The 25,388-nt window shown below is 39.7% G+C and overlaps 1 protein-coding gene across 3 annotated transcripts in view; it reads right to left on the minus strand.

The window, feature by feature from the left end:
• Positions 1-1,733: 1,733 nt before the first annotated feature.
• Positions 1,734-25,388, minus strand: part of LOC109404634 (POU domain protein 2) — a 415,841-nt gene continuing 392,186 nt past the window's right edge. For 2 of the 3 annotated variants that reach the window (XM_062849023.1, XM_062849022.1), the window contains 5 exons: positions 17,382-17,479; positions 16,951-17,292; positions 16,615-16,785; positions 15,981-16,531; positions 1,734-5,468 (listed from right to left, as the gene is read on the minus strand). In XM_062849023.1, the coding sequence (XP_062705007.1) occupies positions 5,078-5,468; positions 15,981-16,531; positions 16,615-16,785; positions 16,951-17,292; positions 17,382-17,479 (1,553 nt within the window). In that variant the 3' untranslated portion in view covers positions 1,734-5,077. The remainder of the gene's footprint in view (positions 5,469-15,980; positions 16,532-16,614; positions 16,786-16,950; positions 17,293-17,381; positions 17,480-25,388) is intronic. The other variant, XM_029864382.2, reaches the window with a different exon arrangement.

Below are 25,388 nucleotides of genomic sequence, written 5' to 3' on the forward strand. Positions count from 1 at the left end.
AAATCTCAATTTTTGGCCTAAGGCGAATAACTTTTTTTACAAGCGTCGGATCATTTTGCGGTTTTCGGCAAAGTTTTTTGGCATATCCTAGGCTATACTTTAACGTCATTAGTTACAAGGTATTAGACAAAAGAATTTAACTTATGAGTAAAATGCAAAAAAGTACGTTTTCCCATACTAACTTCCATACAAATTTCAATCGCAATGCGGAATACGGGGACGCAACCAATCGCCCCCAAATTTTGCACAGTTGACTCAAGTCGAGTCAAGTCAATGTTTCATGTTTTTCATGTGCGATGTTTGCCCATTCATAACTTTTGAATGTCTCTGCCAATTTTCATGAAATTTTCACAGAAGGTAGTTGTGTATTATAGCTGCAAAATTTGATGATTATTGGAATAGTACATTTTTACGGTTGCTGACAAGCTAAACCCGGGGCTGTACAAAATTCAATTGCGCGCGTTCTACTGTTTCATAGCTACAACAAAAAGTACAGCACCGATTCACATGAAATTTTGCAGGTGAAATGAACACAACTTAAGATATTATCAGGCCAAATTTGAGCAATTTTAATATATCTATTGCAGAATTACAGCTATATTTCTGTGTCCCGATTATTGCGAATACAGGCTTTATTTAAAATTCCCAGCAATTTTAGAACTTATTTTTAGAATATCAATTTCAGGTTCTTTGGTCTGCTCACGAAAATTTCGAGGAAAATCCCCATAAAATCATAAGAAAACTTCTATAAAGTTGCTACTTACTTATTTAAAAAAATATTCAGATGTCCCTTTTAAGATTCTTAGAAATACAAACCTGAATCTTTTTGAAATTCGAAGATACCTCAAGTGAAGTTCTGCATGATATCACCTTGCACTTATTATGGATTCCACTACACATTTGTCTAAGAACTAAGAATCGTTTGCAGCAGTGTTATTTTGCTCTCATTTTCATGAAGGTCTCCCAAATTTATTATTTCATATATAGCATTGCAATCAGCTCTATATTAAAAAAAAAAACATTTAGTATTGTTAATCAAACTTGAAACATGACACAACTCAAAAGAACTTTCACGGTGCACTTGTCTATGCGGTGCACGATCTGAAAACCCCTGAACTAAGGAGTGACGTAAACCTTCTCAGCACGACTCTCTCACCCATTTCAACGTGTTTTCCATCCTTAAAATCGAGCGGATGGTACGGGATATTTTCGTCCTAAAGCGTCAATGTTGTAGATTCAAGCATTGATATTCGGTAATAAGTTCTCTGCACAGAATGCTTGGTCACGTTAATGATTATAATGCATCTCCCATGCACTGCCAAGAAAGATAATAGAAGTAGTCGATTCTGTAATTTTCCGTGATTCCTGTTGTATTGATCCATGATTCCACCAGTGTAGGCTAGACTAGACGTTAATGATTGTAGAACTAGTTTGTTCTGCTCTGAAGTTACAATTCTTTGGAGATTTAGTTAATGTGGATGATCAATGTAAAAACATGGAAAGCTGGTAAAGTAAGCTATAACAAAATTATATTTTTGGTTATATTTCATGTTCTTCTAGTTATATAATAGCATTGTTCACCATAATATTCTATAACAAAGTCGTAGAAAATTTACAAAGGCAGAGTCCAGTTGATAGCGTGGCCGTTAGCACCGGCTATGGAAACTGTTTAGGCGTTTAGGGTATCTTCATCATTATGGTTTGCAAACGTTCGGATAAGGAAAACAAACGGCTCTTTTTCAATTATGAATCCATATTTATTATTCTCGTATTCATCTAGCTGCATTTTGTTTGTTTCATCATTATAGTTGATTTTTGTTCGTTCTTTTCTGCTTTACTCACCTATGTACACACAGTTTTTTTTTTGTTCTTCAAGATCCTACCACTGACTGCTTCAATATCGAATCATAGAAAAATATATAGACAAAATTAGTTTAACTCACGTGTTCAACTTGGGTTTTTTTTTCTTTTCGGGGGAGTTCGTTTCGTTTCGCTTTAGCTACTAGTACAACGTTACGATACTGGATTTTAGGAGCTATATTTCACATGGTTGCTTGAAATGAAATGTTTTTATACGCTTTCTTCTTCAGCTCGATAGCTGGAGAAGGAAAGCTACTAACTAGAAGAAGTTATCTGATGCTAGTACACAGTCAAATAATATAAACCATAACAATCTTATCATTTCACCCCATCGGTTTTTCGAAATGTCTTCATTGCGTGTGTGATTCTTTTTTTTTTTTTTTTTTGGTGCAGGGCTGAAACACTACATATCATCTCGCTCTGTAATAGGAACATCAATCCGTTTGTTTGTGAATTATTTTACTAAAATATCTACCATTGTGGATTTTTTTTTGTTTTGAGTGTTTTTTTTTTTACATTTTTTTTCTTGACTATTACTATGTTTGAGTGTTTCGTTTTTGCTATTGGCTGGAAGACTGGGATCGATTCCATACAGGAGTGAATCCTGGAACCATCCTCTGCGTGTATGTGTGTTTATGAAATACTTCTCGTTTGAGAAAACTGGTTTCGTGTGTTCGGTACAGACAGGGGGGATAACTGAGCCTCTGGAATGTTAGTTGTTGTGAGTATAGAAATAAGTTATGGATTTTTGTTTGCATTTGATTGGCTGTCTTAATGAACTATGTTAGTAAACTTTCTTCTCGTACTCTTTGGATATAGTATTTATATTTGATGAATTTTAGTCTCGACAAAACTTTCAACTACAATTTCATTTTTATACAGTGATTTTTCCTGATTCAAAAAAGTGAACCACATCGTTCTGTTTGCCTAAATATCGTTTTTTTTGTTTGTTTTCGATTACATTGTTTAAGTAGTACAATAGTTTTTAGTATACATCTTTGATTTTTATTTGCCATCATGAGTTCAGGAGTAAGATAACCACCATTTCAGAGAGTGTAACGAAAAGTCGAGTTTGTGCTGTTTGTTTCATTTCATTTAACTAAGAAAAGGAGAAAATAACTTATCATATCGAGCTATGCTTTTTTATTGGCATCTCGGGTGGTGGAACTGCAAACTAGTTTCCTCTGGGTAAAGGAAAATGCACAACTACGAAAGCCGGCACGCAAATTGCACGGAAATTCAATCAGGTCGTTCTGAGTGTGTGTGTGAGTGTGGTGAATATATGCTAAGAAACTTCCTATTAACAGCGTGTAGTACAGTTTTTACAAGTTTTTTAAAGACAAACATAAGCGACAACCTAAAGATTTTTTTTCTAATACGTACAGTTTCATTTGCAATTGAGGTTATGTACAGGATCAGGTTGCAGTTGAGCAAGATGAAGATCTGAGTGGTGCACAAAATATTACGAAAATGATCTTGACAAAGCTTTTTTAAAGCTTTACAAAGAGCATTATCGACAAAGTAGGCAATTTGAGCTATTTCTTATTAACAATCCCTTCACAATTTATTCAGAAATATCATTTGGAGTTCGTTGAAAATTTTTTAGGTTAATCAATTGAATAAAATGATGAAGAAGTAGGGTCTTGTACCATTTGGGCAGGTGTACTTATTTTGGGCACTTGCCGCTATAACTAAGTCAATTTCAAACGGATTGATTTGAATCTTTGTGTAGAGTTAGACACGTACAGTATCTTAATCTATACAAAAACTCAAACCAATCGGTTTGAAATCGACTTAGTTATAGCGGCAAGTGCCCAAAATAGGTGCACATGCCCATTTGGACAAGAACCTATCTTTTTCTTGAACATTTTAAATCTAGTGGATCTTCCGAATGATTTACTACTAGAGGCAGAAAGAGGCAATTTGACGCATTAATGTCTTGGCAGAAGAATTTACTGCAGAAGCTGCTGCTAGTTTGAAATAAAACAGACACGGAGTAGGCCATGCCGATCTGGACTGAATGATTATTATCATCACAACTGTCAACTGAACAAGTACCACGTTGGCGCAAGAACACATTGCGAAGAATTCCAGAAGCGGAACCCAGAAGCAGTGTACAGAAAACCTCTTACATATCGGCTACCAGTAGAAGGTAAATATGAACAGTTTGACTTTCCGACGGATAGTGTGTGGTAGTGAATCTGCATGCATTGTAATGCGACTAGCCTTCCATTGAACGCTGGTAGCACATGGTCTGCCAAATGCACATCAAGCAATCTAGTAGGCGCGCAAACGATCGCCGCGTCACAACTTCGCGAACGCCAAAGTGTAAACACAAGTTACTTCCTGGGGGCACCAGCTTGTCCACAATAATTCCAAGCTCCACAGATCCAAGCATCCTAATCGAATCATAGTTAAAGACAATTAGGAAAATCTCGGTTCGAAAGAGGGAGGTGCCATAGCGGTAGATGAAAATCAAATGTCTCGCATCAGAAGAGGGAGACGCCAAAGCGGCGGATGAAAAGCTGTTTCTGAAGTTCAGAGAACCGTAGAATTTCCAGAATAAATTCACCGGAAACCTTCATCTTGTTCAATCGCTCTGACTGAGAGCACCTGACCTAGGAAAACTTCAGAGGAGAAAGATAAGAAAAAAAAAACGTAATAGAACTAACACAACTTACTATCAGGACCGAAGATAACGCTTAAAGCTTTTTTGGAATGATATATCGTTCTTCGTCACCTTGGTGTGACTCCCCTTTTTTCCATCCACTTCTCTGTGTCTCACATTTCACATAGGTACACGAACACTAATATTGATTTAATTAAAGTTAATTTCATTTTCGCCACGTGCTAAGGTTTTTCCATTCCTCTTTGCTACGTTTCGGGATTTTAATAAATAAGGGTTTTTCTTTTCTGTGGGGGGCGTCCACTAGCCGTCCGGAACGCAACTTCCCAGAAGTTGCGCGCTCTCCGCCAGATCACCGAGGATCGCTTCTCTCTGATATGTGCGTCGGAAAGGGTTTCCGACGAGGGGTTGTGGGAACCGGAAACTCAACGGAACGGGACGGAAGTTGCCTGTGGTGCCAGCAGCATGACCGCTTCAAATGAGAAAGGGATGATGTTGTTGCTGGTGCTGATGCTGGTGCGCTAGGGGGCTCAGCGAGGGCGGTGACCCCCTGGCGGTGGCATCCGGATCAAACGACCCCCCGTTGCCTAGTCATTCCTGCTTGATTCCGCCACCGGGGCCCATCGAATGGTGCGGCGGCGGGTAGTGGGCAGGTAGGCTTCCGCTGGACGACAAGTTCGGCAGTTGGAACATTTCGCTGCTTCCGGACGAGTGCGTGGGGCTCTCCATGCCGTTCGGGGGGTTTATCCGTTTCTCCTTCTGGCGCCGGTTGCAGAACCATACCCGGACGACTTCCTTCTCCATGCACAGGTTGTCCGCTAGGTTGGTGATCTCTTCGCTGGTGGGTTTGCTATTGACGAGAAAGGCCTTTTCCAGGGCCACCCGGACGGAAGTTTCGATGGAGGTGCGCTTCTTGCGCCGACGGCCGACCATCTCCGGCGTGGGGGTCGTACTGGCGATGGTGCTGGGGCTGAAGATTCGGCTGAAATTGGAGAAAGAAATACGGGATTTAGACATACAGAATGAGGTGATGATATGCTGACGACAACTTATAATGTCTTAAGAGTAATGACCAATACTCAAACTGATCCATTAAAATGTTTCGTATTATAACAATGTCTATAGGTATTCCCTAAATTTGACAGAATGTCTTATTAATTTTGTTCAAAAAATCAGGAATTCAAGTCTTCGGAATTATGCCAAGAGTATGAGTACTATTCGGGCAATGTTGTGTTCATGTTCTGGATTATTTCATGGTAATTCAAACGAACTCCAGACTCCAAAACATGTTTGCCGAGATTGTCCGAAGGTTAAACCTTTAATCTAGGATCATTATTGGTGGCTTAAAATGGTCATACAAAATTCATAAGTTATTTTGTATAACTTAAACATTTTTTTCGATTCTATTAGCCCTTATAAGTAGATTAATCATCTTTTAGAATCACCCTAGTTTCTATTCGCCATGGTTACATTGTATTTCAAGTAGGTTTACTAGCTGTGATCAATAAAATTAGCGTAGCTTCTTAGATAAGTGACTTCGAATACTTTGACCCATTCTCTTCCCCTCTAAGGGGTGAGATTGGGTCAATTTTCAATAACACAGCGTAACAAAAATTAACTTTTGATCTGTCTCAAGAGCAAACTTATGTGTCTCTGACAGATTTTGGGCCGCTGAATCCGAATCCGGGCTCAGATTTGCTCTAACACGTCACAATTTTGAGCTAATTTATAGAGCAAAACATGCGATTTTAGGCTTTTTTAACTGCAAGCCATTAAGCATGGAAATATTTTTTTTAGGCCATCAAAAGGTTTATTGGTCAATTAACATCTAAACTAACGGCTCATCCAAAATATTTCGTTTTTCCCAATCGAATTTGATAGTTTTAAGCGATTTATGTTGGGTACGATATTTCCCATACAAGTCACCCTCCAAAAGTTGCATGCAAGTTTTCATACTAACATAAAATGCTTAAATCTATTAAATTTGATTTAGTAAAACAAAATATTTTGCATGATTCGTTAATTTAGATGTTAGTTGAACAATTAACCTTTTGATTGCTTAAAAAAAATATTTCCATGCTCAATGGCTTGCAGTCAAAAAAGCCCAAAATCGCATATTTTGCCCTATAAATTGAGGTATAGCTCAAAATTGTGACGTGTTAGAGCAAATCTGAGCCCGGATTCGGATTCAGCGGCCCAAAAACCTTCGGAGACACATAAGTTTGCTCTTGAGACAAAAAAATGTTGCGCTGTGTAATTTGTAGTTTTGAACTTAATTATTTTATGGCTATATCGGTCTTTTTCTACTAAGAGTATAAGGGAGTAGAGATCAAAGTGGATAATGAAATGATAGATATGATAGTATTCGCTAGGTTGCGAACAAGTATGAAAATGTTTATAGAAGGTATTGTTAGGCAAGTAGGCCATGTATTGAACGAATACAGTAGACGTTCGCTCGGTGCAAACGCTTTAACTGCAATGCTTTTTAACTGCAAGTCCGCTAAGTGCAACAGTTTTGAAGTTATCGCACCGCTATCCGTCAAAATGAAATGTCAACAGCAATGCGATGTTTTACGCATGCACTTTTGTTGCAATGCGATGTTTTTCGTATGTACATTGGTTGCATTCTGCAACAACTGACAGTTATGTGACGTCTGTCAGTTGTAGCGGTTATCGAATTTCATTCGGTAACTGAAACGTAAACATGTTGCACTTATCGAACGTCTACTGTACATCGAATGCGTGAAACTTCTGCCGTATGACCTGTGCTTTTAAATACTGGTCGCTGGCATTCCTGCAGAAATTCGCCTTTAGGTATATGGATTTTTCCAAGGATTCCTTTTGGGATCCAACCAAGAATCCACCTGGAAATACCACTTGCAACCTTTACTGGCATTCTTCCGAGTATTCTTAATTTGATTCCTCTGGCAATTCCTCCAGGAATTCGTCCATGAGAAACCCAGAATTTTCCAGAATGTCGGAATGAATCCCAGCAGGTGTTCCCAAAATAATCTAGTATACGCAGGAAAATTGCCTCATACTTAATGGCAAATATACATGTGCCAAACCACATCCAAAGTATATGCAACCAATACCCGATTACGCAGGCAAATTAGCGCATGAATAGTATGTGCTCTAAATTGTATGAGTCGCTGATGTATGGTGCCTCATCAAAAGTATGAGTCGCACTAATAAAAAACATTTGTTTACCCCCATTGCAAAAATCCATGTCCCGGACACATAGAAGGAATGAAGATTTTTTTCCCTGTGTAGGAATACTAAGAGGAATTCATAGAAGAATTTCAAAGGAATTTCAGAAGGACTTACTGTAAAACAAAATCTGGAGAAATCCGTTGAAAAATCCCTGTGGAAATCACATAACGAACTTTTGTAGGAGTTTTAACGGGCGTTCTTAGAGGAAGTCCTAGAGAAATTGTTGTAGAAAATCTTGGATATACTTGTGAAGAAAAGTGTTGATGCCAACACTGCCCCCCGTGGTGGTCAAATATTTCTTTTTTTTATGGCTCGACGTCGCCACTGGGTATTGGCCTGCCTCGCTTTAACTGAGATTTAGTTAAACTATTTCTTAAAATCGATGAGTAATTGAACTATTTAAAACTTGTTAACTAAGGTACGTGTTAAAACATAAAACAAAAAATTATACTTGAACTAAGCAGTTTATATAACAAAGAACACAAAGATTGAGGCAGAGGATGAAACAAATTCTCAACATTTTCGAGACCGGATAGAGTAGAGTGGGGCAAAAGTTTCTTTGAAGGTTGTGAGCTCAATTCAAATTATTTCTTTCTGGTGTCAAGGTTGTTTCAAACCTTTCAAAGTCTTTTACTCCAAAAAATATGTAAATCGATTAATATATTTCGAAAAGTTATGATTATATGACCAACATTTAGTTTTTGATGATAAAATTTGTAATTCGCTATAGTACTTCCAACGCGTGGATTGGAATTGTAATGAATTAAAATTTGGTCTTTTATTTTGGGGCGTAACTAGGTATATTTGGAAGAAGCTTTGGCATGGAAAACTTTTTGCAAAAAAGATTTGGAAATCTTATTTTACACATAGTGGGGCAAAAGTTCGAGTCATGTGACAACTTCTGGTAAAAAGCTGAAATTCTTCCAATTGTACGTATTATCTCTAAGAATGAAGAAACTAGTGAGGTAATTCGGTCGAAGTTACAAAAATTTGTCGTTTCCTCTGTATTTGGTGGAAAACGACTAATTGTTGGTGTAGTTAACTTAACCCTAATTTGGGTAAAATCCAGATCGAACTTTAAAGTGTGTTCCACATTAAACATCAAATTTTGATTGGTTTCAGGAATTCCTATTACTAAAGTTCCAAAATATTGTGTTTCGGTTAGCTCAACTCGACAAACACTTGATTCGAACTTTTGCCCCAGCGGTGGGGCAAGAGTTCGAATTGGACGCACAGCTACTAAACATGTTGTAACTAAAAATATAAAAGACATTCGGCATAACTTTGTTTAGCAAAGTCTTTGTTCATGGATGGTGGAATCACTAAATGGTTTTCATTTATTTTTATCTGCTTTTCTTTTCGAAAAATAGAGTAAGGTGGGGCAAATTTCGACCATAGTCCATAGGAGTTCTTGGAGAATATCCTGGATAAAAGTGAACTTCTAGGAGGGATTCCTGGACAAATGCTTGGAGCAATCCGTATGGAATGCCTCATGGAAGTTCTGCAAAACATATTACTGGGATTGCTTCAGAGGCATCTCCAAGGATTCATATTGAAATCCTTCCAAATATTCCACTAGAGATTTATGTATGGATTCTTTTGAGAGTTCCTCTTGGAATACCAGTTGAATTTCCTGCTAGGATTTCTTCAGGAGTTCTTGCTGGGATGTCTCAAGCATTTCTAGCTGGGCTTTCTCCATGAATTGCTCTTGGGAATCCTCCAAGTATTTCTGGTAGATTCCATCAGAAATTCATGAATAAATCCTAGCAGTTTCGAGTGATTTCAACAAGAATTCCTAAAGAAATCTCAAGTGGATCTCAAGTTGAGATGCGTCATTCCAAGAAAAAAAAAAAAAGAAGCAGGAGATGTATTTCATCACAAGGAACACCATGAAAATCCCTAGAAAAAGTTATGAAATAACTATCTTAGAAGTCGTTTACAAAATCCAACAAACAACTCCTAAACTTGATTAAATAAAGTAATATTTTGTTCGGCGCACTTTCCATCAATATATTTTTCAAGAATCTCTTGAAGAGAAATTCGACGAGAAACAACAGATACGAATTAGCCAAATTTTACGTTTCAAGCAGATATTTTGAATTCCAACTTATCTAGTAATTCTACAGAATCGTATTTCAAGAGCTGTGATTTTTTTGTCGAAATCTGACAACATTTCGCCTAGTTTTGCCGATAGATATTTTGAAAAATAATGAGCATGAGCATGAGCATAGATGACCGTACTATTCGTAGTTGCTACTCCGTGATTGACCAGAACAATCGAAGTTGCACAAGGAACCAACAGACGGAGCTTGGGAGTAGCTTACCGTCCTCAATGTGCATCTTCGAGAATTCCAAACTTTATTAGGTCAATAACGGCGCCGGCCACGTCCTTACGGTCATCGAGGAAGGAAAGGAATGTTATTATGACGTGCGTTGCTTACTAAAGACCGAGATCACCTCTGCGTCTCCACGTCTGTCATGGGAAGGACTTTTTGTTAGTGGGGAGGGGAAAGGGCGCATGATATGAGTTCACTTTGGTAAGTGGAGTGATTCATGCGACCCTATTAATATCAAACCACTTATTTTCATTTGGACTAAAACAAAACACATGCCGACATCGAAGATGACGAACCATTCAGATAGTTTTCGAAGTGCGAAAATTAACGAAAGAGAAAATATAGTGATTTGAACCAACGTGGCTTTGGAACTTGGGCCGACACTTGACGTGACGAACATTTCAATGTCTGTTGACTAAAATCGCAAAAAATGTTGTTTGTTGCATTTCTAGACGAACATTTGAAAAGGGCCTATCTGCTTTGCGTAAACAAACATGTTTTTGTCTCTGTAGGGCCTATCTGCATCCACCCACGCACATCAACACCCTTATCAGAAAGAGTGTTCTTCAAGCTATCTGTTAAGGGTGTTGATGTGCGTGGGTGGATGCAGATGGGTTCTACGGAGACAGAAACATGTTTGTTTACAAAAAGCAGATAGGCCCTTTTCAAATGTTTGTCTAGATTTATCGTATCATAAATCGCCCCGTACGAAGATGAGCAGTCAAATATACGACGACGACGACCGAATGAGATATTTTGAAAAATAATTGTTAAAAACATTAAGCGTGTAGGCAGCTTAAAATTTGCTTTCTCTTTTTACGGGCATTCCAGAGAATTACAGGGGTGTTCGAGAATGGCTTTAGAAAAATTCATGGGTGTTCCATGCAGTTTTAGAGGGGAATGCTGTTTCAGAGGCCTTCTAGGTAGGTTTCATGAGGTTTAAAAGGGTCCGGGTCGTTCCAGAGATATTCCAAGGGTACCAGGGAGTTTCATGGGCGTTCTAAAGTGTTTTATGGGCATTCGTTGGGAATACAATGGGTTTTAGAGGCGTTCCAGGAGTGTTCCAGTGTGTTTAAGGGGTTTTCTAACCTTTGTCGGGTGAAGATCACTGCGTACAGATTTTAGAATTATTGTGATATACCCTTTTTGCTGTGAGGTACGCAAGTTATCTCAGTAACATGTTTGTCACTGAGATACCTTAGTATCGACTGAACTCAAGACCATCTATTATGTATGAATAGAGATCCTGAGTTACAGTATGTGATTCCCCCATTCTGGCGAGACTAGCTTTATAAAGCCAACCACGTCCTTGGGGGATAAGATCCATATGTCAGCAGGCCCTAAAAAGGGCTTGCTGAGAACTTTGAACCTACGTTGGGTGAGTGCACTGCAATAGCAGAGGATGTGTTCTGATGTTTCTCTCTCCTCGTCACAGAAGCGGCAATTTGAAGTTTGGATTGCTCCGATCTTTTGTAGATGGTATCTGCAGGGGCAGTGTCCAGTTATTAGACCGGTGTAGATGCTGAGATCCCTTTTGTTGAGACCTAAGAGTTGTTGGGTTTTCTTGGGGTTTATCGTTACGAGCCCTTTGGATTGACTCGTATGGGGAAGTGCATTCCAGTTTGATGTGATTTGACTGACCATATGTTTGTTCTGTTCCATTTTTACAGAGCAGTCTGAGATCCCGCAGAAGGACTCAGGGCCAATGAACCTTTCATTAGATCCATTCCTGGTTAGCTCATCAGCAATCACGTTTCCTTCTAGACCCGTATGTCCTGGGATCCAATAAAGGTAGACACGATTGCGTATGGATAAGTTTTTCAAAGCCAGAATGCATTCCCACACTAGCTTTGAGTTATTAAGCGACTTAAGTGCAGTTTGGCTGTCAGAGAAAATACAAATCTATACTTTCTACTCCGGCATAATAACACGCATTCTAATATTGCAGGGCCCATATAGCCGAGGCGGTAAACGCACGGGTATTCAGCATGACCATGCTGAGGGTGACGGGTTCGATTCCCGGTCGGTCCAGGATCTTTTCGTAAAGGAAATTTCCTTGACTTCCTTGGACATAGAGTATCTTCGTGCCTGCCACACGATATACACATGCAAAATGGTCATTGGCAGAGGAAGCTCTCAGCTAAAAACTGTGGAAGTGCTCATTGAACACTAAGCTGAGAAGCAGGCTTTGTCCCAGTGAGGACGTTACGCCAAGAAGAGGAGAGGAGGATCTAATATTGCAAATATTTTTCCTTCCAGAGGGTGTCAAGTGTGTTTCAGATGATTTCAGAGGTCCCAGAGGCGTTTCAGAAATGTTCAAAGGGTTTCAGGGGCGTTCCATGAGGTTTCATGAGGTTTCAGTGGTGTTCTAGTAATGTTTAGTGTTTAGTGGGACTTCATGAGGATTTCAGGGGCGTCCCATGGTGTTCTAGGGGTTTCCTCATGAGTGCTTCAGGATAATTTCAGGGCATTTAATCATTTAGGACGCGCACCGTCCTGAATGGTTAAATGCCCTGGGTGTTTCAGGGACCTTCCAGGGATCTTCATTAGGTTTCAAGGGCGTTCCACGGGATATCTCGCTGATATCTCCTATAACACTGAAACGTCTTGAAACCCCTCTGAAAATCCGTGAAACTTCCTTGAATGCCTCCAAACCCCCCCTGAATCAAAATACCTAGACAACGGACGCCGCAAACATTACGTCCACGAAACCCAGTGGCTTGAACATATTGGAGCCATCTTTTTAAAGACAGATTTCCTAGAATCTGTTGAAAATTAATTAGACAAGAATGAAGTTGTAGAAATATTGACAAATAATTGTTAAATGCATTAAACGGATTTTGGAATATGTATACCTAAAAACACCATGAACAGTCCTGTTGAAGTGATGAAAAATATGTTTTCACCATTTGTTTGAATTAAAATTTGTGTTCGTGTATAAATCCACACTTTGGTTCATTGTTTCCAATGAATTTGCATAATTGTACTTATACTTGAGCATGCGTATTGACACATGCTTCGATCCGAAGAAACGGCGTTGGAGTTAGTTCAAATACTTCATACCCAGCCAACACGAAGTCGCATATGTTGTAGAATAGGATGCTACAGTGGAGGCCATATGCGTACATGCTTTCATTTACCTGCGTGTAAAGTGTACGCATATCGCCTCCACTTTTGCATCCTATTCAACGTCATATGCGATCGTGTGTTGGCTGGGTAGATTCATGGATCCAAAAAAACACAAAAATTAAACACAAAACAGATAATATTTTGAGTAGGATGACATTGAAAGCAAAAAAACCCTTCTTATGTTTAATCGATTATTTTTTCATAATTTTGAAAAGCGATGGATGATTCTTAGACGCACTAAAGGTGGCATTATACTGATTGTCATTATGCAAATATTTGCCATTGAAGCCCGACATTGAGCCAAGGTTGCTATGATTCACATTGTGTTGGTCATTTGTTGCGCTTGTTTGGTCAAATATTTGTCACGCTTAAGGGGACCTTAAGTCCGTATAATAAAGTCGAAAAAAAAATATGAATCAGTATGGATAAAGCCGGAAAATACAATTTTGATGTTTGGTGGACACTCTAATAGCCACCAACAGCTCTACCAAGACGAAATGCATGGTTGCAAGCTAAGGCAGAGGTACCCAAGTAACCACAATCATTATATCATAACATTAATTCAATCGTATTATAGTATGGCTAATGCAAGATAACATTTACTCTACATCTGTCAAGTGATGAAGCGTTTAATCTACATTATTAATGCATTGAAGCATTACGGATTTTTGACAGTTAAATTTAGTTCTATATGGGCGATGTTTGATGCTTTATTGCATTATCACATTAAAAGCTTCATAGCAAACTATAATGCAAGTATCTCATGCTCTATATTCTATTCTATTCTATTCTAGTGCTTGCACAGCCAGTATTGAAAAGCATCCTGGAAATATCAAAATGCAAGTATCTCATGCTCTATATGTACCATTATTAAAGTTTACATAATTTGCATCCATTGTAAACAAAATGAATTCTCTGTTCAAAAAAAAAAAACTGAAGAATCGCTTTTGAGAAAATAAATAATTATTCAAAAGATAAGAAACACATGGAGCCCAATTCATTCATAGGGATTGCGACACACTCAGATCGTCATGTTCAGATGTTGCTGTATGAAAAGTGATAACTACATTTTCAGGATGTAGGACGTCAAGGTAATCAGGCGCCGAGAACATTAAAATGATTCAGCACAACTTTTTTTTAAGATTTTGAAACCACATCTCCATAAGGTTTGAGCAGAGTATACGCTACTTTATATTGCGCATTTTTCCAAATGAAAATACGAAGTAATTGTATCACACAGCATTAGCACGTCCGGGTCTCATCATGGTACAGGATCAGCGATTTAGGTTCGATTCCCGATACAGAAAAAAAAACTCATCAAAGCGATAGAGTTGGAACAGGTAGATAAGTTTTTTTTTCTTTTTTTCTCATGATGCCTTACGTATACTTTCTATACGATTTCATTGCATTAGCTATATTTGACGTTTCTGGTACAAGCATTTTAAAAACTTTAGCAATGACTATAGTAAAGCTTGTTGATGAAGCTTTATATCCACAATAGTAGCGCCACTTTCGACTTCAAACCTACTTTAATGGTACCTTTATGACAAAACAACTTTATATCGCATGTCATATAATACTCCATAAAGATATATTAAGGCTCCATATACGGCTCCATGGGTACTTGGGTAGACCTGTTCTTCAATGGAGTGACATTAACTTCTTAGCAACATCACTCCCAACGATTATGTTTCATATTATAACACATAATATACGGAGCGGCTGACGAGATGTCGCCGTTCTCTGGTTTTGTTCAATTGTGTTTAATGACGCTGCCCAGTAGGCCTGGCCACTTCGATACTTGTAATGCATTTTCGATGCATTGCAAGAATCTTCCATGTCTTCCATGTGTAAGTGTAGACTAACTAGCTGTCTCCGGCAAACTTTGTCTTGCCTACTGCGTTTTTAACGTTCATATCCAAGACCAAGATCAAAATGTATGGCTACGGAATAATGAATATAACGCTGAATCTGGTTAGCATCAGCTAAGATCATGTAAAGCAAACTATTACTTACAATTTCCGTGCGTCAATGTGATTCAACTGTTATTCCCAAATATGAATGTATCTTTGCTTAAACAACCATACGAACTATAAATGAATAGCTAATTAATAAGTAAGAATTAGCAATTAAGAAAATATAAGAAATTTGGTTACTTCTTGAATCAAAACGAATAACTGTTATTTCTAGAATTCAGGTTATGAACTACATATATGTTTTTGGGTGGTCGGTCAGTACGTAAGACCTAAAATGAAAATAACTCGTGTATAATTCAGTAATATGACCACATCTTCATATGCACGGAGCGTACCTGCCACTATTCTATTTGAAAATTGGGAATTCTGCACTTTCCGAAGTATAATTTATCATTAATATACTAAATTTGTGACCACATCAGCATAGTATTGATACACGTTTGGCAATCTTCAATTCATCGTTCAACGATTTTCAAAAATCTCAATTTCCCAGGACAAGGAATGTTGGGATTTGGGTGATTTCAGAATTTCTCGAATCCCGGGATGAAATTTCGGAAATCTCGACAATCCCAGGAAACATTTATCCTATTACCAAACTGGACGTTCCCAAGCAACACACATGTTATATTAAAGTTACGACAGCGCAAGTTTTGGTTGTATAGAAGTTTATTTTACGTAATTCTAACATTGTGTTGAAATAACGTAAAATAAACTTCTATACAACCAAAACTTGCGCTGTCGTAACTTTAATATAACATGTGTGTTACTTGGGTTACGTTTGCGAGTTATGCGCAGTCCCACATATTTATATACAAAGTTATTACACTTAAAAGTACTCACCCGCCAGGATTGGAGATACTGCTATCGGCGTCCTCGAGCCACTTCTGCAGCAGCGGTTTCAGCTTGCACATGTTCTTGAAGCTCAGGTTCAGCGCCTCAAACCGCGAGATGGTCGTCTGCGAGAAATCATTCCCATAAAGCTTCCCCATGGCCAGACCCACATCGCCCTGGGTGAACCCGAGCTTTATCCGCCTCTGTTTGAACGTTTTGGCGAACTGTTCCAGCTCTTCCAGATCGGTGGTTTCCTCGGGCGATGGTTCCAGGGCCCGAGGGGCGGCATTGTGCTTTTGGAGCTGGGGAGTATGGGCCGTGGAGCCGGGGGTGGACGGTGTCAGGATTCCGCCGACGTTCAGCTGGTTCGCGTTGGGGGGAGTGGTTTGACTGGAGCCCAACAGGGACGAGTGGGCCGAGGGGTGATGTAGGCCAGGGCTTCCCGAGGGGCTGTGCAGGGGCGAGGAGGAGGATAGGTTCGCTGGCGTTGGGGTGGAACTGGCCTTTAGCTGTTGCTGTTTCTGTTGAAGGGCCTGCAGTTGGGCCACTGCCTGTTGAACCTGTGAATGGTAGATGAAATAGAGGGAAGGTCAGATGTGTTGAATTGGTTATTTGAGGGCCTAATGACTAGAATGAATCCAACCTGAAGCGATCGTGATCCATCGTGCTGTGCTAGTTGTTTAAGCTTTGTGGCGGCAGCGATACTGGATGCACTGCTTGTCATGTTAGTAGAAGGGTTTGAGATGTTAGCTGAGACACTGGTAGCACTGTTAGTGAGAGACTGTGGTGGAGTGGGAAAGCTTGGAGGAGTCAGCTATATTCCAGAGGGTTATCGGAGACAGACATACGAAGAGAGTGAGAGAGAAAAGGCAGTTGTTAAGGTGGTTAGATTTCCTAAGACATGGCTCTACTTTTCATTTGTTCTACTGTTATCACCTTTTCATTGATTTCGACCAAAACCGTGACGTTAATTACGTACCTGATTCTGCATGAGAAACTGGGCAGCGGCTTGGGCCGTGGCCTGAGCCGCAGCGTTGCCATTCCCGCCGGCAACGTTTCCCTGCGCCTGCATGAGCATGTAGTTTTGCAGCTGCTGCTGGAAGGACGCCTGCTGCGCTTGCAACGCCTGCTGCAGCACGTTCAGCTCCTGGCTCGATAGGTTGCCCAGTGTTCCCAGCCCGAGTTGGTTCTGCAGGAAAAGCGACCCCAGCGGAAGCTGGTTTTGCAGGGCTGCCAACGCGACGCCGATGCTACTGCTACTGGGAGCCCCGACGGACGTTTGCTGAGGTGGAGACGGCGTTCGCCTGGAGGCATCTGTAATCTGTGGAAAAAGTGAGATTTAATTAAGTGAAATTGTTTGCATGGCTTGGTTAAATATTGATCGGCGAGGCCTAGATTGTATCCACTTACCAGGTTGAGAGGAGTAACGCGGTCCGGCCGGTCCGTCGGAATGGGACTCCCGAGCTGGTCTCGGTCGCTTCCATCCTCACGGTCGCTGTAGTTGTCGTCTGCAAGGGTGAAACAGAACAAGAAAAAAGGGTGTTAAAATCCAGCATCTTAAAAAAGCGTAAGCGCTTTACAATTGTGACAAGGCCACGTGCTGTGAATTTGTCGTTAATGACCTAGTTAAGAAAACATTCCTCCTTGTTGGAAACCCATCTCCGGAATGACTTTCTCCCGTCGGTACAATCGAGAAGTCATGGTCTCGACAAGGAAAAACATTCTTCAACTCCGTTTGAATGTGCATCGAATGCACAAAAGGCTTCAACCCCTTTTCCGACGAGCGAAAGATGCAGCAATGCGAAAACGGGCAAATTTTAAACTATGGGGACTGCATTGTCATACGAACCTAACCTTACGCAAGGGGGAATTCCGAAGGGTTTAAAATCAAAACACGCATTTGACCAATCAAACGCTGATTTTTGTTCCTGCATGCATGTACCAACGCAACGGGCACAGACGTACGTCGGGGATGAATGTCGCAGCAGGCGTTGCGAATATGTTTAGTCGCTTGTGCTGTTGCAGCAGCACACACGTAACCCAGATGTAGTATAGGATAGGAATAGTAGGCCTTGTTTGGCGAAAAAAGGGGTTGCGATTTTCCCTTCCCTTGTGTTGGGCGAATCAGTGGCGAAGGGTTGCTACGATGACAAGTGATGATGGCGGTGGTGATTGATACAGTCAACTGTGATATTTTATGAAATATAAGTTGCTGAGGTCGAGGATTTGGCAGTCAGCTGATTTACTGTTTGAAGTTTTATAACAAAAACTATTTTTGAATAATTGCAGCTGATAGTTGAAAACTGCAAAATGGTGAGTCGATAAGGAGACCGTTCGACATAGATCTGTTCCTCACAAGTTCCTAACTCATGCTTCCACGGGTCAATAGATAACAAAGACCGCTAGCTAAGATTTGTATGTTTAGTTGGTAGTGCAGCCTGGGCACTGTTGTCCTTCTGACCTCAGATAGATTGAGGAGGAACGTCCCGAGCGTCTGTTCACCAAGAAGGTGCGGCTCAAACAGCGTCTGTTCTGGCATCCAGCGCACAGTGGAAAAAAAAACAGTGCAAACCTACACTAAATTCTGTATCTCACGAACGCATCCAGTTTTTCTAATAAACAAAACGGTTTTAGGCGTAAAATTGCCTGGAGAATCGAATGAAAGTGGTTAAACAGACCGCACGGATCGTTATCCTGCTCATTTTACCCTAATTCCCCAGTTTTTATTTACTTTTATATGAAACTAGCTCTATAAAACTTATGAAACATGAATGTGGTTTGCTTTGAAGGACTTTTCTAAAGGATTAGGATGTAGAGAATCGATTGCAAGTGATTGCAGTGACCGCATGAATGTATTTATGCTTATTTTACCCTTACTCCCCACATATTGAGTTTTGTATGAAATTAGCTATATAACTTACAAGAGACTTATGAGTGGTATGTCAAGAAGCGTCTATTTGGAGGATTATGATACTAGGAATCAATTAGAAGTGGTTGCCTTGACCGCGCGAATGTAATTATGCTCATTTTACCCTAATTCATGAGGAAAATGTGATTGCTCAAGCGCAAAATAGTATGGGACAGAATGATATGCGGAGTTTTCACGAAACTGTCAATGGAGCCCGGAAAAGAATAGCGCCTTCGGCCGCCATGTGCAACGACCGTGATAGACACTTGCTGACAGACAAAATAATGGTAGGTATGGAAGAGCAACAGACAGAGTTCGAATCTTCGACGACGGACAAGCTGTGGAATCGACAATGATGTTACTTGATTTTCTAACTGACTTGATCGATTTCTCTTCATCGACTCTCTCTTTCGTTAATAACATGATCAAAACAAACAAAATCATTATTCTTTTTGTTTCTAGAGCAAGATGTAGTCGTCGTCTTCGCATTTCAACCAAAAAATCTTTGGAAAACTTAATACACTTACCGTAATAACACAAAGAGATGATAGATGAAGAGAAATCGAAAATGTCAGTTAGGCCCTAATGAAGAATCAGTGTCGGAATATTCAAGGCTAGTCGGAGTCGAGACAGCCATTAGAAACGTTCTTCAACAAAGCTGCTGGAAAGGACAAACTCCCAGTCGAGCTTCTCAAGCAGGGTAGTGAGCAGCTGTATCAACACCGTATTATATTGATGATATGGGAAGAGGAAGAACTGCCTATTAGTTGGTTGGATTGTCCGGAAATCTATTTCACAAGCTGAAGCCGATTGAGGAGCCCTTCGTCGGCGAATACCAGGTGGGTTTTCGTGAGGGCCGATCAACGACGGATCAGATGTTCACCCTGCAACAGATTCTCAATAAATTTCTGGAGCACAACTTGCAAACTCATCATCCGTTTATAAATTTCCAGGCGGCGTGCGATTCAGTGAAGAGATACGAGTTGTGTCAGATTATGATCGAACACGGTTTTCCGATGAAGCTGATTAGGCTGCGACGTGTAGATGAAGTTTCGTCATCGTTCGTAACCTTAGATGGACTGAAGCAGGGCGATGCTCTTTCGAATTTACTGTTCAACATAGCACTGGAAGGAGCGATAAGAAGAGCCGGCGTGCAAAGGAGCGGAACCATTGACAGATTGCGACTGCAAATCGGGACTTTTTCGGTCTGCGAAACCAGCTGAAGTCCCGTAGGCTGCAAACGAAGAGAAAACTCGCGTTATACAAGGCTCTGATTCTTCCAGTTGCTTTATATGGTTATAAAACGTGGCCGTTGAAAGAAGTTGATCGGAGTGCTTTTGGAGTCTTCGAACGTAAAGTGCTGCGAACAATACTCGTCGGTAAACTAGAGGATTACATTTGGCGGCGTCGCATGAACTACGAATTGTATCAAGTACTAGCTGTCCCGGCAAACTTTGTCTTGCCGTCTTGTGGTGGTTTGGCAACTGTTGAGCTCAAAATAGCACCGCACTCTAGATTAATTTCATTTCGATCGTGTTGATTTCCTTCCCAGCTCATAGAAAATCTGTTCTTTTTCAATTTTGTTACTTTTCTAGTTGATTTTCGTAACTTTTTGTACATATAAACACAGCCACCATGCAGGCTTGTTATTTGCTCCCACAATGTGCCTCAAATGAACGTTTTTGCTCTCTTTATCTTTGTGCGTTCCTACCGAAGCCGTTTGTGCGGGAGCGATGCACAAAGAGAGAACGGGAGCGAGACAAAGAGAAACTTCGAGCCACTTGAATCAACACAAAGTGTAACTTTTTTGTGCCTCATTTTTGAGGAACCCGGTAAGTTGGTGGACTATTTTTATGGCGTTGTTCGCAGTATGAGCTCGCCAACCGGGTGGTATGTCATAATTGCACATATAAATACTTATGCAATTGTTAATAAATGATTTGTTATCACAAACATATTCATGTTTACTCCCGGCGTACACAAAGTGCCTCAATTTTGAGGAAACGCACTTTTTTGAGCAACCAATTCGCACGTTTTTCTGAGTCACAAGCTACAAGCAGGAAGCTGAAACAAAACGAGATAAAATGCTCTAGCTTTGAATGCGGGAGCGCGGAGCAGATTTTTTGTTCTCTTGTTTTGCTCTGAGGAGGATTCCATGCCTGCCACCATGAAAACGAATCGAACCGTGCAAGATCCATCCTAATCGGTTCAGCCGTTTGTGAGTTTTGTTGCCTCAAAGGGATTTCAAACTCATTTATATATATATCTATATATATAAAAATGAGTTTGAAGTCCCTTTGAGGCAACAAAACTCACGAACGGCTGAACCGATCAGGATGACTCTTGCATTGTTAGATTCGTATTCATGGTGGCTGTGTTTATATGTAAAAAAAGTTAGGAAAATCAACTAAAATGTAAGAAAATAGACAAAATGCTGATTTTTCATGAGCTGGGAAGAAAATCAACACGATCGAAACGAAACCAATCTAGAATGCGGTGCTTTTTTGAGCTCAACAATTGTCAAACCACCACAAGACGGCAAGACAAAGTTTGCCGGGACAGCTAGTATATAGATAATATATTATATTATATTAGATATAAAGAGATGGATATAGTAAAGCCAATAAAACACGGCCTGCTGCGATGGGCTAGGCACATAGCTCGTATGTCGGAGGAACGACAAGCTAAAATCATATTCAGCAAAGAACCAGGAAGGGGAAGTCGGCTTCATGGAAGGCCGTGTATCCGTTGAATTTTTGCAGTTGAGGAGGATATAAGGACTCTAAAAGTTCAGGACGACTGAAAGCGATTGGTCCAGAACCGAGACCAGTGGAGGCGAATACTTTAGTTGGCGTGGGGGTTCAAAGTCATTTTCGGAAATAGCAAGGAGTTTCAGAAAGATTGTAGGAGAATTTCAAGGATTTTTGGGGATCCCTTTAGGAAATTTGAGAATGGCTTCAGAGAGTTTTCAGCGAGTTTTTTTATGCATTTCTAAGAGTTTCAGAGACGTTTCTGACTGTGTATAGGTGTTTCCGTTACATAAGGATTTCTTTTAGAATTATGTTTGGTGATGTTTGAATGCATTTCAGAGGTGAATTCAGAGGGTATCGGGGTGTTTGATGTATTTCAGATGGTTTCGAAGGAGCTCCAGAGGAGAGGATTCAGATGAATTTGAAGGGGCTTCATGATCTAAAACCTAAACTCCAGAACCCCTTCGAACACCTCTGAAACCCTCGTAAAGCCATACTGAAATTCCTCTGAAACTCCCTGTCTCCCTCAAGCTCCTGTAAACTTCTGAGAAAATCCCTAAAATCACCTGTAAATATCCCTGAAGATTCTCCCTAAACATCCTAAAAATCCTAGAAATGCATCTGAAAACTCTCTAAAATCTCCAGAAACGGCCCTGGAATTGCCTGAAATGCCCATAGACATCTTTTTTTTTTAAAGATCTTGAGCCCCAGGAACGTCCCTGAAACTCTGCCCTTCTGAGCATATCTGCCTCATGTCGTTCATGTCGTTTTGAAGGCAAGCCGTATTTTCCTCAGTCACAGAGACATTCCTAAGAAACAATTATTACTTTAAGAAATGTTTCTCAAAGGAGCGTTATTAAGCTGCAAGCTGAAGAATATTTGATTTACTTAAGGAACTATACTTCAACTCTTGTTCGCCCAGAAAAGGGAATCTATTCAACCAACAACCGGTCTATCAGCTTAGGAAATTTCAGTAATTCAGAAAGTGTTTGAAGTGCAAGTCTATGCTGCCACGGATGCACCTGTTAGGCTACTAATCAGCTATCATGTTTACCAAAGTACCCATGATGAACAGTAGCAACTAAGTGACACTTTTCCACTGTTCAACGATGTTGTTTAATAGTTTAAAACATTATTCTAAAGAACGCTAACTACATTATACTGTTCAACGATATCAGTGCAGCTGAATATGGTAACTAAGCAAGTGTTATTACACTTTGTTTAAGCTACTTGTTCCATTGTCCATCATAAGTGGAATAACGGTATCTTACGTGATGGAAACAACTAGTCTTCAATCATTATTACAACACTATTAAGCGATTAATGGAGAGTTTTAAACAACTTTCTTTAAACTACTGTTCGATTAGTTGTTCAAGCGAAAGAAATATGTTGAACAAAAGTGCTGTTTTCGCTGTATGCTTTTTTTTTTTATTCAAAACTTTGTTCAACACATACCCTTGTTCAAATGCCCCGGCGCTCTTGTGGAGCTCCTGTTAAACAGACATGTTTATCAGTGACTCCTAATTGTTTCTTGGGGTTTAAAGTTAATTTGATTTTTTTCCAACCTGTTTTGCTGATCAATATGCCACAACAACGTAAAGCATCTTCTTGACATTGAATTTTAAATACAATTTTAGTTAGAGCGAATGGGACAAATTCAAAGAAAAAATCCATTGTACAGCTATGCTTAGAACGGCAAAGCACTGAGTTGTAAATCTTAAGGCTTACTTCACAAAGATGTTTTGAAGCACGACGGCCGCCCAATTCAAAACGTGACCCACTTTGAATATATAATAGTGCAAAAGTCTACTTGCCAAGTAACATTTTGATGACCAATTAGTCTTGGAGAGGTTTTGAGAACCGTCATAAAACCTAATACCTTTTATTTCAGTTTTATGATGGTTCTAAGGATCTCATCTAGTCTATTTAACTGAAAAAATATACTTGGGATCAAGGATGGGAACACTCACTTTCAAACAGTTACACTCACTTGGTGTTTTCTCGGCTCACAAGCGTGCTATCAAAAAACAATGTATGGGCGACTTTTGCCTTGTGGTTTTGCCTAAAAGTTTGCCGAATAGAGTAGGGGTCGCACACTCATACCGACGTAGTAAGGGAGATGCGAAGGTAACTCTCCACGAGGTGCATGTAAATTACACTCACCTCGTGGAGAGTCGCTTTCACAGCTCTGTCACGATTCAGGCGTGTGCGACCTTTACTCTATTCGGCAAACTTTTAGGCAAAACCACAAGGCAAAAGTCTCCATACATCGTTTTTTTGATAGCACGCTTCTAAGCTGAGAAAATATCGAGTGAGTGTAACTCTTTGATAGTGAGTGTTCCCATCCCTGCTAGGGATTAAATGTTTGACCTTAATATCAGGGATTTAGAACGTCCATTAATTGGGTTTGTTTTAAGATTTAAAAAAATCGACGATTTTTTTTATTTTTAAATGAAAGACCACCTTTTTCTGAGACACTATGATTTTTTTCAGATTTTTAGAACTTTGTTTTTAAACTTTAAATCAATTTCAAAGAAATTTTTCAAAATCACCTTTTGACAGCTGGGCAACTGCTTGACAGCTTCGCCCAGTACAAAATCCGACGAGGGGTGATGCATCAAATCGCTCCTATACAAACTTCAATTTGATTTTTAAATAGGTTCCTGGGCACCAAAATTCATGAAAATTTGGATTTCGGCTCAGTTTGGCATGCAGATTCAGAATATGAAATTATCTCAACATCGCTAAAGTAGCCAATTGCTTTACTGAAAGTGAAGATTACGTGCTAATGCAAACCTTCTGGAATATGTTTTGCTTCCAAAGACTGATGGAAGATCACTGGTTACGTCAGTGGATCATCCCAAATAACAATCGCAAGCCGCAAACAAGCATGCATGTTGCATTGTTGCTTTATAATAGTAATGATAGCTGAACTAAAATTATGCTGTACACATTACTGTACGAATGCTTTTTTCAATTGAAAAAGTAGCCAATGTTCAACTTTTCGTATCGGTATTAACAATGATAGTTTGAACCACTTTTCAAACGTTTAATAAGATTTTTATTCGACTCGCAGTAATTCTTTTACAACATAGTTTGACAAGACCTTTTTCGGCTTCTTGTTAAGTTCATGTTAAAATTAGAACATGTATCTGTACAACGTGTTTTTCACAAGTCAAATAAGCGCTGTCGTTTCGTCATACTTCGACTCAGAGTACATGAAGGAAAACACGTGTCTTTTACTGAACAACAGCTGAATTAATCTGTTGTTCAGTTGTTAACCATAATGTTCTTTGCTAGTTCACCACTGCTGAATAGAAGTCGAAGTCTGATCATTATTAAACCACGGGAAGATTAAGTTTTGATTTGAGCGCTGCAATTCATCATCTCTAGGATGGCTCAGATAGGAAGGCATGCGGCTAACAATCGACGGGTCTCGAGTTTGAATCTTGAGTTAGGTAAATTTATGTGTATACAGTTTCTTACCGATTTTGGCAACACGAGGTGAATTTAATGTTGCCAAATTGGGGTGTTGCCAAAATCGGTAAAAAAATTTTGTGGATAATTTTCAACTTTTATGCGTCAATTTGGCTTATATTATAAATATGGACTATTCACAAGCTATAAAACGATCCATGTAGGTGACGTTCATAAATTACGTCATGATTTGTAAAATTGTCGATTTTGGAAAATTTAATGAATTTTGATTTTTTAAAGAAAAGTAAGGATAAAATAACACTACATTTACAAATACAAACG

The sequence above is a fragment of the Aedes albopictus genome, chromosome 2 (genome assembly GCF_035046485.1).
Source record: "Aedes albopictus strain Foshan chromosome 2, AalbF5, whole genome shotgun sequence".
In the NCBI taxonomy this organism is placed as follows: Eukaryota; Metazoa; Arthropoda; class Insecta; order Diptera; family Culicidae; genus Aedes; species Aedes albopictus.